Below are 13,243 nucleotides of genomic sequence, written 5' to 3'. Positions count from 1 at the left end.
AGGCCGTGAAATAGGAGCGAACTCCAACGATTTAGAGGTACATGCTAACACAGTCGCAGAAAAGAGCACCACCATTGGTATCGCTTCTAATTTCACAAGCGCCGAGTCACTGTGCTTAGTTCGGGAGGACGACCGCTAGGGGCGCGGCCCTCAGAAGGTGTTCTGCTTGCTCTGTCCGCGCGTGTCGCGCCGCACTTGGGCAGGCCGCCGCTAGAGGCGCGACTTGTCGAGTGGTGGCGAGCCGTCGCACGTCTTGTCGGTGTGGAAGAGCGCCGTCTGCACGGTGGAGTTGTGGCGGGAGCCGCCGTGGCAGCGGCCGCGCACCGTGCTGCGCAGGTGCGCCAGCGACGTGTGGTCGGCGCCGTCTGCGCGCGCCGCCGTGCACGAGCTGCCGCTGCGCGCGCGCCCCTGCCCCGGGCGCGCGCAGCAGCAGAACAGGTACTTGTTGAAATGCTTGCGGAAGGCGCCGCTCACGCAGTACAGCGTGATGGGGTTCACGCACGAGTTGATGTAGCTCAGGCAGAAGCCCACGATGCGCAGCCCGTGCCACGCCAGGTTGTAGTCCAGTCGGGAGTTTGGATACAGGTGGAACCTGCAGACATTGACAGTTTGTTTTTATCTTGCCTTCTCACTAACACCAGTTATGTCATGACCTTATGAGTGACTCTACAGACTGAAAAATCATTGTACAGTCATAAAGAAAATCATTCTGAGAATGTACCGCGTGATCAAAAAGCCAGTATAAATTTGAAACCTTAATAATGTAGATAGAGAGGTAAAAATTGACACACATGCTTGGAATGACATGGGGTTTTATTAGAACAAAAAAAAAAAAAAAAAAAAGAACGAAGTTCATGTGGTGTGCGTACTGTAAGACCTTCGGTACACACACTATCAGATTATTTGACTTGTCGCTCTAACGAAGTAGGCGAGTGTCAGCAATATGTCTCGTGGTCTTATCGTGGCGTGTTTATCTTCTGCCGTTGGGGTTGGGTTGTCTGGGGGAGGAGACCAGACAGCGAGGTCATCAGTCTCATCGGATTAGGGAAGGATGGGGAAGGAAGTCGGCCATGCCCTTTCAAAGGAACCATCCCGGCATTTGCCTGGAGCGATTTAGGGAAATCACGGAAAACCTAAATCAGGATGGCCGGACGCGGGATTGAACCGTCGTCCTCCCGAATGCGAGTCCAGTGTGCTGGCCACTGCGCCACCTCGCTCGGTCTGCCGTTAGGTCAGACAATAGAAATGCCACTTGCACGCTTAGAGTAGCAGATTGACGGTGACCAACTTTAAACAGAACTTCATTAATTTTCACACACATTTATTAAAATAATAACAACATAGATATTACGTAACTTGATTCTGGACGCTGTTTACAATTGACAATCTGAAGTTCCTTTGATCTTGGTACGTTAATCTTATTCTCACATATCTCTGATACTTGACAATGTGTCTATTCATTTCTCTTCATGGCTAAGTACAGGAATATGATAATCTTATTAGGCGCAGACTGAAACTTGACTATAGACTGGGGCAGACAAATACAGACTAATGCAGACTGGTACAGACTGGTGCAGACGAATGCAGACTAATACAGACTGATGCAGACTAATGCAGACTCGTATAGACTAATGGAGACTGACTAATCGGAGGTCTGTACACTCATTATAGTACCTCGAGCGTTCAGGTATCACTGCGCGAGTGTGATCCGCGAGGAAAAAAGGTTCTACGTTAGCAGCCATCTCATTGGCTGCGTTCCATATTAATACGCGGGTCGGCGGAAGCAGAATTTGGTACATCTCTAAGACAGCGCCATCTCGTAGTGCGGAGACGGACGAGTGCTGCGCCTGCGCTGTTGTGCTTAGCGGGGCGCGCTCTGTTGGGAAAGTTGTGTACGCGCTGACTACGCGGAACTATGTACACAACAGTTCACAAAAAGGCCGACAGATAGCGCTGGACAGCAAAACGTCAGTGACTGCTACCGTGACGGGTGAGAGGTACGCCGATATGTTACAGAATCGCATCATACCCAGCCTGGCTGATAAACACCAGCTGGAACGTACGATGTGTATGCAGCATGGCGCTCCACCCCATATTGCTAGACGCGTGAACGATCTCTTGCGCGCGTCGTTTGGTGATGGTCGCCTCCTCAGCCGCCACTTTCGTCATGCTTGGCCTCCCAGGTCCCCAGACCTCAGTCCGTGCGACTATTGGCTTCGGGGGTTACCTCAAGTCGCAAGTGTATCGTGATCGACCGACATCTCTAGGGATGCCTCACCATACCTCAGGACATGCTTTACAGTGCTGTTCACAACATTATTCCTCGACTACAGCTATTGTTGAGGAATAATGGTGGACATATTGGGCATTTACCATAAAGAACATCAACTTTGCTTTGTCTTACTTTGTTATGCTAATTATTGCTGTTCTGATCAGATGAAGCGCCATTTGTACGACATTTTTTGAACTTTTGTATTTTTTTGTTTAAACCCCATGTCATTCCAAGCATGTGTGTCAATTTGTACATCTCTATCTACATTATTCCGTGATTTATTCAGTTTTCAAATTTATACTGACTTTTTGATCACTTGGTACATTAGAAGACAGCAATAGTAAAAATCCCCTAGAAATAACTTATTCTTTACAAATGATGACTTCAAATCGTCGAAAAAAGTAAAACAAACAGGGTGTCTCAAACATTTGCATCAAGTTGAAACAGATGACAGTGTCCACAAGCGATTATACTAAAATATGGAACCATCGCTCAGAAATACATATTTATTGTGTTATGGAAATGCACAGCATACACCACATAACAAAACGTTTTTTTTTCTTTCTCTTGTGCCCTTGTCCCACAGGTAACCAGGGTCACCGTGGTTAATCGGATTTGGCAATGTTAGATTAAAGGGTGCCCGGATGCCCTTCCTGCCGCCACCTCGTACTCCCCCAGGACGGAATTAGTGTACCCCAACTGTTTGCGACTAGTGTAATCCGTGGAATAATGCGAAAGTGTTCAGATGTCTGCGAGCCATATAACTGAAGCGGGACGTGGGGACCAGACCGGCATTCACCTAGGGGGATGTGGAAAACCGCCTAAAAACCACATCCAGGCTGTCTGGCACACCGACGGTCGTCGTTAATCCGCCGGGCGTATTCGATCCGGGGCCAGCGCGTCTCCCCGAGTCCACGAAGCAGCGCATTAGCGCTCTCGGCTAACGTGGCGGGTACACCACGTAACAAAAACATATCTCACAGTAATTGTTTAAAGTCACGATTGCTTGTCTCAGTGCTTATATAGCAATGGCGCTTGAAGCTCTGCCGTATGCTCGTCTACAGGGGTTTCGTACACCAACATCTTGACGTAACCACAGAGGGAAAAATCCAGAGTCGTCAGATCCAGCAGTCGCACTGGCCATGGGGTAGGACCTCCCCTTCTAATTGCTCAGGCGCTCGCGAGTATTACCACCAAAGTGGCTTGGTACACCGTTGTGCCGAAACCATATACTTCAGTGGACAACAACTGATATAGTCTCCAAGAATTGTGGCAGCACATCTCTCAGGAACAGTAGCTAACATGGACCAGTCATACAGGGAGGCAGCATATAAGCTCATATTAGGTGATCTTCGACAGTGCCCGGCCATACGTTGATAGAGGATCGTTGCTGGTGGCTACCGCTGTCGGTGGTATGGGGATTGTTCTCACTCCAGACATGGCTGCTGTGGCTGTCGGAAACATCATCACAGGTGAATGAGGCGACATCTGTGAACAATACAAGCTTTACAAAGTTCGGCACAATTGACAGAGTGAATGTGGGGTTGAAAATCCGTTGGTCCCAATGTTTCAGCCCGCCCGGCTAGCCGCGCAGTCTAACTCGCTGCTTCCCGAGCAGAAGGCGTGCCAGTCCCCGGAACGAATCCACCCGGCAGATTAGTGTCGAGATCTGGTGTGCCGGCCAGCCTGTGGATGGTTTTTAAGGCGGGCAGGTTCCCCTTATTCGGCCTCAGTTACACTACGTCGGCGATTGATAACCAAACACTTTCTCCACGTATGCGTACACCACCATTACTCTACCACGGAAACATTTCGGGTTACACTCGTCTGGTATGAGACGTTCTTCGGGGAGTCCACTGGGGGCTGAACCGCACAATAACCCTGGGTTTGGTGTGGGGCGGCGGTGGGGTGGGTGGACTGCAGTGGCCTCTTGTGGGGTTGTGAACAACTAAGGACTACGCTGGGACGAAGCCTCGCCATCGTTTCTAGGTCCGCGGTTCAGTACACAATAGGCACAATGTTTCAACATGCACTTTATGATAGGGGTTTAATACCTGCTCCACCAGTATTCTCCACACTGTAACATTTGAAGTTTGCGTTTCTAGGGCGAGTTGATGGGTCCTTGTCGCTGGGTGGTCAGTCACATGATCCATCTCCACAACGTCTGGTGATCGGAAGTGGTGGGGAACTTGGCTGGCTCTCTGTGACGTCAACGACCCCATCTCTCGTAAGTTGGTAACTCCATAGATAAATTTCTTCCAATTAGGCTGATGCCTATTGAGAACTTGTTCTGTGCACGTTCGAGCTGCTTTATGCAAACTATATCCTGCCACCCCATATATTAAATGCATGTCTGACAACTCTCGTATTGAGTAATATTGCCGGCCGGGAGGTCTAGCGGTTCTGGCGTTGCAGTCCGGAACCGCGGGACTGCTACGGTCGCAGGTTCGAATCCTGCCTCGGGCATGGGTGTGTGTGATGTCCTTAGGTTAGTTCGGTTTAAGTAGTTCTAAGTTCTAGGGGACTGATGACCTAAGATGTTGAGTCCCATAGTGCTCAGAGCCATTTGAACCATTTTTTTGAGTAATATTTCATCTCTGACTACACGCCATGCCTGTATGCAGTAGCCGGCCAGTGTGGCCGAGCGGTTCTAGGCGGTTCAGTCTGGAACCGCGCGACCACTACGGTCGCAGGTTCGAATCCTGCCTCGGGCATGGATGTGTGTGATGTCCTTAGGTTAGTTAGGTTCAAGTAGTTCTAAGTCTAGGGCACTGATGACCTCACATATTAAGTCCCACAGCACTCAGAGCCATTTGAACCATTTTGAACATTTCTACATTAAGTTCTACAAGGCTGCACATGACAAACTGTCAAAGGAAACAGGAAAACAAGTGCAATACAAAAGATAAAAAACCCAGAAAAACCGCGACTGAGTAAGAGAAGAAAAGAAAAGAATGTCTTTTGCTCAAGGCGAACCCCTTCCAAAAACAAATTTATTTGTCAGCTTCAACCTTAAGATGATTAAAGACATACAATTTCTGAAAGGGAGGTCCTACCTGTAATCGTTCTGTATTTAGGGAGTGTAGATGTACTGTCTACTACCTACTTTTTGAGGTTATGCTCAATCGCTAACGTTACCATATCTTAACGTTTGTAGAACGCTTTACGCCATTTTGATTCCACAGAATGCTACAGTTCTAACGGGAGCAGTGTGCATCGTTGTCAAAGTGTCTCAGGTAGCTGCAGGCTGTCGGCTAATGGAGTGCTGATTCCAGATGGACACTCAGAAAAGAAGCGCCATCAAGTCCAGTATCTGTGGGGTATGGCGCAGGATAGGCTTAAAGCCGCAACACCAGCCTCAAACCCACACCACAGGGTCGCCTTGTACAAGTCATTGCAATGGTAGGTACTAAACTAAGCAACCAAAAGGCGACGAAACCCGGAGGATTTACGTATACAGCTCAGAATGGTGCACTGCGGTTGGTACACCGACTGCTGACGGAGTTCAAACACCACAGATCCTTAAAATGACAAGCTCGCCCCACCACTTGCCCCTCTCTCTTCTAAGGGGACTTTTTCCGGGAGACTGCAAGTTTATTTCAGGAAGAGGCTCGGCGTCAAGACACGAACGCCAGCTCAGTGGCAGTACGAGATTGCGAGACCTACTTCCCCGGTCATCCGCATCTGATTATAAGAAAACCATGTGTATTACATAAATCACCATTTCAACAAAACAGAGGAGCGAACCGAAAGGTTGGACACATAAGTCATACTGAAGAAGCCCCTGAAACACTTCTGCTCCAGTCTTGTGGAATAGTAGGAGCTTTAACTTTTGCGTGGCGAATGAAAAGAAATATCCTTTTGCACTTGATGGCGCGAGTTGTCCAATCTCGGTGAAAGCATTGCTACCCGCCCATCGGAGATAGAGATTACAGCCTAGGCTGTCCAATATCGTTATCTACTACGATTGCCAGCACGCACCGATCCCCATCAAAGACAAATTAGCTATCGCAATACACCTGGCTGTGGAGAAGCATTACCTCTAATAGTGAGATCAACGGCTCGCATATGTCTCTGACGTATCTGAAGCAAGATTTTGATTTATGATGGACCGCAAATATTGTTAATATTTCTTAATATTTTATTTGTCGATGTATTGATGCAAAAAGATTTTCTTACAATGGAAACTAGAAGGAAAATTATGTAAACGCTTCTTAATGTCTGTAATTAAGTGCTCCGCAATAATATTCGGGGAATGTGCTAAACATGACATAGAAATTTGGTGGCACAGCAAAATTGTACTAGGATTGCCAAGCATTGAAACCTACTTTACTAGAAGAAACTGGTGTTACTGTTAGCAGCTGGATTCAGTCTTATGAAATATGTTTGTCACAGGGATCGTCGCCGACTATCATCAGTTGAAACAGTTGATGCACGGACCTTAGTGCAGCTTATCTTTAGTCGTTTCCATTCTGGACAACAACAAACAATCGTAACCCATACCATCCAGAAACAGCGCCCTACAGTTGTGTCTCTGCTCACCGCACTCATAGGGTAAATCTTAATATGTATACAAATTCTGCAACCCACACTATGTTAGATGATGGAGGGTACTTCGTGCCAACATTATCCACTCTCTGTTGTGTTCCATTCTCGCACTGCCTATAAATCTCCGTACGCGTCCTAATCTCTGTTATCCTCATGATCCCTACGCAAGACAATTGATGGTGGCAGCATAATGCTCCCACTAATCTTCTTCGAGTACACCCTCGCTAAATATATTCAACAAGTTTTCGTAGGAACTGCGTTGTATCTCTTTCCCAAGCATTTCTGTTACACTTTCGTACCGGCTATAAAGACATGTTAGATCCTAGCAGAGTTTCTTTCATTTCTTTCGCTGTCTGTTGTCCTGCCTACCTGCTGAGAACTCCAAATTATGGAACAAAACTGTAAAATTGGTCAGGCTAGCGTCTTGTAAGCGGTATTGTTTACAGATTTATTGGAATATCCCAGAACATTTCCATAAAATGTAAGTCTTTTATTGGCCATTCTTAATACTATTTCGATGTGATCGTCTCATACCATACTGCTTCTTAATATTTCCACATATACTTATGCAATGGGACGGGCTCAGTATTTTGTAATCAGATATTGTCGGTTCTTTCTCTTTATTATGGGCATTGTCTTGCATATATTCACATTTAAAGAGCGTTTGCCATTCATTACACAGAATGGAAATTTTGCCCAAGTCTTTCCACTTTTCTTCGGCATATACTTTCCTGTTACAATCAACTGCAAATAATAATTTGTTCATTTTCTGACCTAAATTTTCCATGAATTGTATTAAGCACTTTGGCACTAATAAAACGTTCTAGGCTTCCGTTAAGTCCAATTAACGCATGGGCTATGTCTATTAATCTTGTATCTTAAAGTTCTTCGTTGTGTGAAGAGTATGAATGGCGTAACTAGCCGGTGTTGGAAGGTAAGTAACTATCCTTGATGGAATAAATTTCTTTTCTCAGTTATAGTTGTGCTGCGCGATTGTACAGAGGGAATCACTTAAAGCTCTAAATTTTGTGAAACGTTCAAGACGTCGACACTAGGTTTGGAACGAATGATAGTACGCAGAGGGACAGGTAACTTAGTTGCGTGTTTAATCAAGAGAAGTATTCAAGAAAGTAAATTTCATAAATGGAATCCTTTTCTAACTTCCTAAAGTTTCTTAAGAGGGGAGAACAGTTAACGCTGGCGTTGAAACATTTCGAAGAAGTGTCCGAGAAATGAACCAGGAATAAAAAGCAAGTTTGTCAGTTGCCGTAAGACTGTGCGATTGTACAGAACGAGTCACTTAAAACTCTAAATTTTGTGAATCGGTGGTATGTGTGGCATCTGAATCCTTTTCCTTTGAGACGCTACAGTATGTGGTGGGAAAATTCACGGTTCATTCTCGTGACCTCCGTACTCATAGCGGCAGGTATTTCTAAAAGATTGGGATGTGATTGCCAAGACTGCTTGCAAAAGACGAGTTTAGTTATGCAGCGCTGATACTGTACGAGCTACACAGCGTACGGGAACATCTATTAGCAGTTTTTCGAATTATTTCGAAACTTCTGTATGACTTTTGTTCTCACAGATTTCACGATAAACATAATTTTTGTTGCACTCGTGATCTTAGTTTTAGAACTATTTCATTTTGAAATGGTGGTCTCCTTTGCTAGACACCCTGTAGCATACCAGACGGGGAGGGAAAATAATTTTAGATATGTGTACGTACTCATCTCTAAGCGAACAACTTTTGCGAAAACGAGTAGACAGCCGAAAGTCGTGATATATCACAACAGTCAGTTCTGACCAGATTGGCTTCCAATATTAGCTCAGCTCACGGATATTTTTTGGGAAGTTTCAACACCAATATTAACAAGAAATACATCATAGAATTCCTCTTTTCAAGAGATAATGTTGATACTGTCGTATGCCGAAAACCTAATTTCAATGTTCTGAAAGGTTCACGAAATGAAGACGGCGCAAGTTTGAAGTATTTCACGATATTTTGGTGGAAATTCAGGTCGCAGCTTAATAAAACAGATTCATTAAATTAATCTTTTCCCCCTTTTTTATGTAGACAACTGGAACCAGTCACTTTTTTGGATAATAATGCTTTATTACATGAATCGGTTTCGAACCTTTTCAGGTTCATCTTTAGATGGTTTCTGGAGGATCCGGGAAGTTGCATCATTACTGGTAGTAGCATAATGCTGGCTGCTGGTTTGCGACAGTATAGGCGGCTTTTCTCGGATCTGTCTGCCTCCATTTTGATGTCCAGAACACTTTCACACAAACTATATTAGTTCACACTTTGTCAGTGACACTTTACCAGCATCTAGCATCCAGGTTGTAAAGCGCATGCTGGATGCTGGTAAAGTGTCACTGACAAAGTGTGAACTAATATAGTTTGTGTGAAAGTGTTCTGGACATCAAAATGGAGGCAGACAGATCCGAAAAAAGCCGCCTATACTGTCGCAAACCAGCACCCAGCATTATGCTACTACCAGTAATGATGTAACTTCCCGGATCCTCCAGAAACCATCTAAAGATGAACCTGAAAAGGTTCGAAAACCGGTTCATGCAATAAAGCATTATTATCCAAAAAAGTGACTGGTTGCAGTTGTGTATAACTTATTTACATTCAATATACAGTCACGGTTCTAAAATATCCGTAATGGATAAGCATAATCCTTTTTTTATTGTCCGTTAACCACTCACTAACTTGAGGTGAAAAGATTGTTTCACTAAAATGAAATGAATCAATTACCGAAAATTCTTAAGCGTAAGTCGGTCTCCTCATAGCATTATGATTTGAAATTTATTCAGAAATGCTTGGTATCTACATAAACTTGGCTTACATGAGGTTGTGGAACTCTCAGACCGAAGGCCTTCCTGTCTTTTGTCGTAATAATGAATGTTCCTGTTGACAGGAAGAAGAGCACGATAAATGCGGCGCTAATCCTGTTTTTGTACACAGCAGGTCACAGCTATGATAGTGGCCCGTTATCTCGCGTGGCCGCCCGTATTTTGGGAAACCGCACGTCTGGCATGTGTGCGGTATGGCAGGAATGCACGCGCCCTGGAATGTCAGTGTATTGGGACGCGTCTGCGTAGCGAGCGCTGCTTCAGATAAAAAAGTTTGTTTCCCACAGTTTTTTTGTACAGTCTTCGCAATATTCACAGTGATCGTGCCTGCTGCGTACAGTACGGGTATTTCACAGGGTGCAACGCGAAATACTTCTTTGGCTGCGGCAGATTTGCAGGTAAAACTCAGAATATGTCCACTCGACCTCAGATACGGACAAAATAACAGGAATAATGGACAAAAAAAAGCAGCAAATTCACAATCAGATCCTCCACCTACGGGAGAAACGACTGGATGACAGAAACTACTCGATGATACCCAAACAGCGACCGGCACCTATAGTTTTCTCCCAGATGTAAAACAGACTCGAAAGAGGCACCTGAATTCCTCAAAAGCCTGTCAGGCTGCTTGACTGGTCATGGACGTTGTGCCACCCATCGGCACCAAAAACTGGTAGAAGAGAAATCTCCAAATGTGTCTGTGGTCAAGATAGCAAGCCTAGGCAAGATAGCAAGCCTAGGGATATCCACTGTATGCCTAAGTTGCTGATGACGATCGACAACAACTGGCTCGACACGGAATACTCAATTTCAAGCAGATGGTGTGTTACGGGGCAGAGGATCCTGAACAATACTGTCTGCCCTGTTTCCAGAAAGGCTTAGGTAGTGCCTTACGTTATCAATCTACCACCGTCTACTTCACCACTTGGAGGTTGCGACAGAAGATCCAGAACCAACGCAGAGATGACATGTAAGGTCAACCAGTTGCGGCAGATGAACAACCAACACCGCATGAATGGCAGTCGTAGCGATTCCAGTAGTGTGACGTGCGGCCGGTTGCCGTGTCTATCGCCATCCAAGGAACTAGAACCAGCGCGATGAGGACGACCCCCATGCGTCTACACTTCTCGCCTTCAGCAACGGGTCTTCCTGGGAACTGACGAGTCTTTTCCTGCAGTTAGGAAGCCGACAGACAAAGGGAGAGGCAAATGCAACAACAATGTCCTCTACAGCGCCCAAGCAACAGTGTAAGTAGGCTGTTTAGGTTTCTATGTTGGTAACGCCACGTAGCGCTGTATGAAAATCACTGACTGTGCTGTGTGCAGTCTGTGGCTGGTTTGCATTGTTGGAATATTTGCTATTGTAGTGTTGGGCAGTTGGATGTGAACAGCGCGTAGCGTTGCGCAGTTGGAGGTGAGCTACCAGCAATGGTGGATGTGGAGAGAGAGATGGCACAATTTTGAGAGCAGACGATCTGGACGTTTGTCCGTCAGAAAAAAGGAATTTGTAAGACTGAATGTCATGAACTGATACATATGTTATGACTTTTGAACACTATTAAGGTAAATACATTGTTTGTTCTCTATCAAAATCTTTCATTTGCTAACTATGCCTATCAGTAGTTAGTGCCTTCAGTAGTTTGAATCTTTTATTTAGCTGGCAGTATTGGCGCTCGCTGCGTTGCAGTAGTTCGAGTAACGAAGATTTGTGTGAGGTAAGTGACTCATGAAAGGTAAAGGTTATTGTTAGTCACGGACATTCTTTTGTGGAGATTACTGAAAGTCAGACTGCGCTGCGCTAAAAATATTGTGTGTCAGTTTAGTGATGATCAGAATAAGTAAAGAGAGAAATGTCTGAGTACGTTCAGTTTTGCTCATCTGTTTGAAAATCAAATAACGTAGAAGTTCACCAGCACAGTAATATATAATTTTCCAAAGTGGACGTTACAACAGGTAAAGCGTACTTCCAAATCGGGAGCGATGTAGTGCACTGTGGAACTGATGGCTTTACTGCTTATAACTGTTTCACTTGTTACGGTGTATACTAGCGACAAACAGGAAGAAAACAATCATATGTTAGTAATAGTGCTAGACATCGCTTCGATAGAAGGTGTAATCTTAGTAAAAATAGTAATAATAGTATAAATAACAATGGTGTTGGAAAGCAGTATGTCTTGGATGTAATAATCTATATTACATAATTAGTTACCGGTGTGTATGGAAAATTGTTTGAGATAGTAACAGTTTGTGTAAGAACGAATACACCCTGTGTTTAAACTATACTACAGATAAGACACTGAGGTGACAAAAGTCATGGGTTACTTTCTTCCCACCATAGCGCAGGAACTCGACGTGGCATGGACTGAGCATGTCGCTGGAAGTCCCCTGGAGAAATGCTGAGCCATGCCGCCTCGTGAAGGTGTTGCCCGCGCAGGATTTTGTGCACCAACTCACCTCTCGATTACATCACGTAAATGCTTGATGGGACTCGTGTCGGGCGATCTGGGTTGTCAATCCATTCCCTGGAACTGTTCAGAACATTCTTCAAGCCAATTGCGAACAACTGTGGCCCGGTGACACGACTCACTGTCATCCATACAAATTCCATCGTTGTTTGGGAACGTGAAGTCCATGAATGGCTGCAAATGGCCTCCCAGTAGCCACACTCGGACCTACCGTCAGCTAGCTCTTACCAGCTGGAATCGGCACCCATCGGATCAAGGCCCCATTTGACAGTCGTCTAGGGTCCAACCAACATGGTCACGGGCCCAGGAGACGCGCTGCAGACGATGTCGTGTTGTTAGCAAAGGCACTTGCATCGGTCGTCTGTTGGCATAGACCATTATAGCCAAATTTCGCTGCACTATTCTCATACTTTCGTCGTACGTCCCACATTGATTTCTGCGGCTATTTCAAGCAGGTATATAGAAAAGGCAGGTAGGCCATTCCGGCCCTAAGCGATGCAAGTTAATGACGTCTTTGATGTCCTGAACTGTAAGAGTTCCAAAAGATGAATGCTCACCCATGCGTAGTGGGTTTGGAATGAATATCATAATTCAAGAAAATACTTTGAAGAGATTCTTAGACATCTGTTCAGCAATGCGAGTTGGTGACAAAGAAATAATATTGCCTTTCCAAAAACGTTTCATAACTTCAATAAAATGTCTCTTTGGTCTTTTCGAAAATCTGAAAAGTGTGAAAGTTAGCTACACTCCTGGAAATGGAAAAAAGAACACATTGACACCGGTGTGTGAGACCCACCATACTTGCTCCGGACACTGCGAGAGGGCTGTACAAGCAATGATCACACGCACGGCACAGCGGACACACCAGGAACCGCGGTGTTGGCCGTCGAATGGCGCTAGCTGCGCAGCATTTGTGCACCGCCGCCGTCAGTGTCAGCCAGTTTGCCGTGGCATACGGAGCTCCATCGCAGTCTTTACCACTGGTAGCATGCCGCGACGGCGTGGACGTGAACCGTATGTGCAGTTGACGGACTTTGAGCGAGGGCGTATAGTGGGCATGCGGGAGGCCGGGTGGACGTACCGCCGAATTGCTCAAC

General features: G+C 45.5%; 1 protein-coding gene across 1 annotated transcript in view; it reads right to left on the bottom strand.

Annotated features, from left to right (window-relative positions):
* Positions 1-210: 210 nt before the first annotated feature.
* The window catches only part of LOC124593777 (neuropeptide CCHamide-1 receptor-like), a 42,395-nt gene continuing 29,362 nt past the window's right edge, over positions 211-13,243 (bottom strand). The window contains exon 3 of the mRNA XM_047132126.1: positions 211-592. Within this exon, the coding sequence (XP_046988082.1) occupies positions 211-592 (382 nt within the window). The remainder of the gene's footprint in view (positions 593-13,243) is intronic.

Source organism: Schistocerca americana, chromosome 2 (genome assembly GCF_021461395.2).
Source record: "Schistocerca americana isolate TAMUIC-IGC-003095 chromosome 2, iqSchAmer2.1, whole genome shotgun sequence".
Classification (NCBI taxonomy): Eukaryota; Metazoa; Arthropoda; class Insecta; order Orthoptera; family Acrididae; genus Schistocerca; species Schistocerca americana.
The sequence above is the reverse complement of the archived record's forward strand: the minus strand, read 5'-3'. Positions and strand labels throughout refer to the sequence as shown.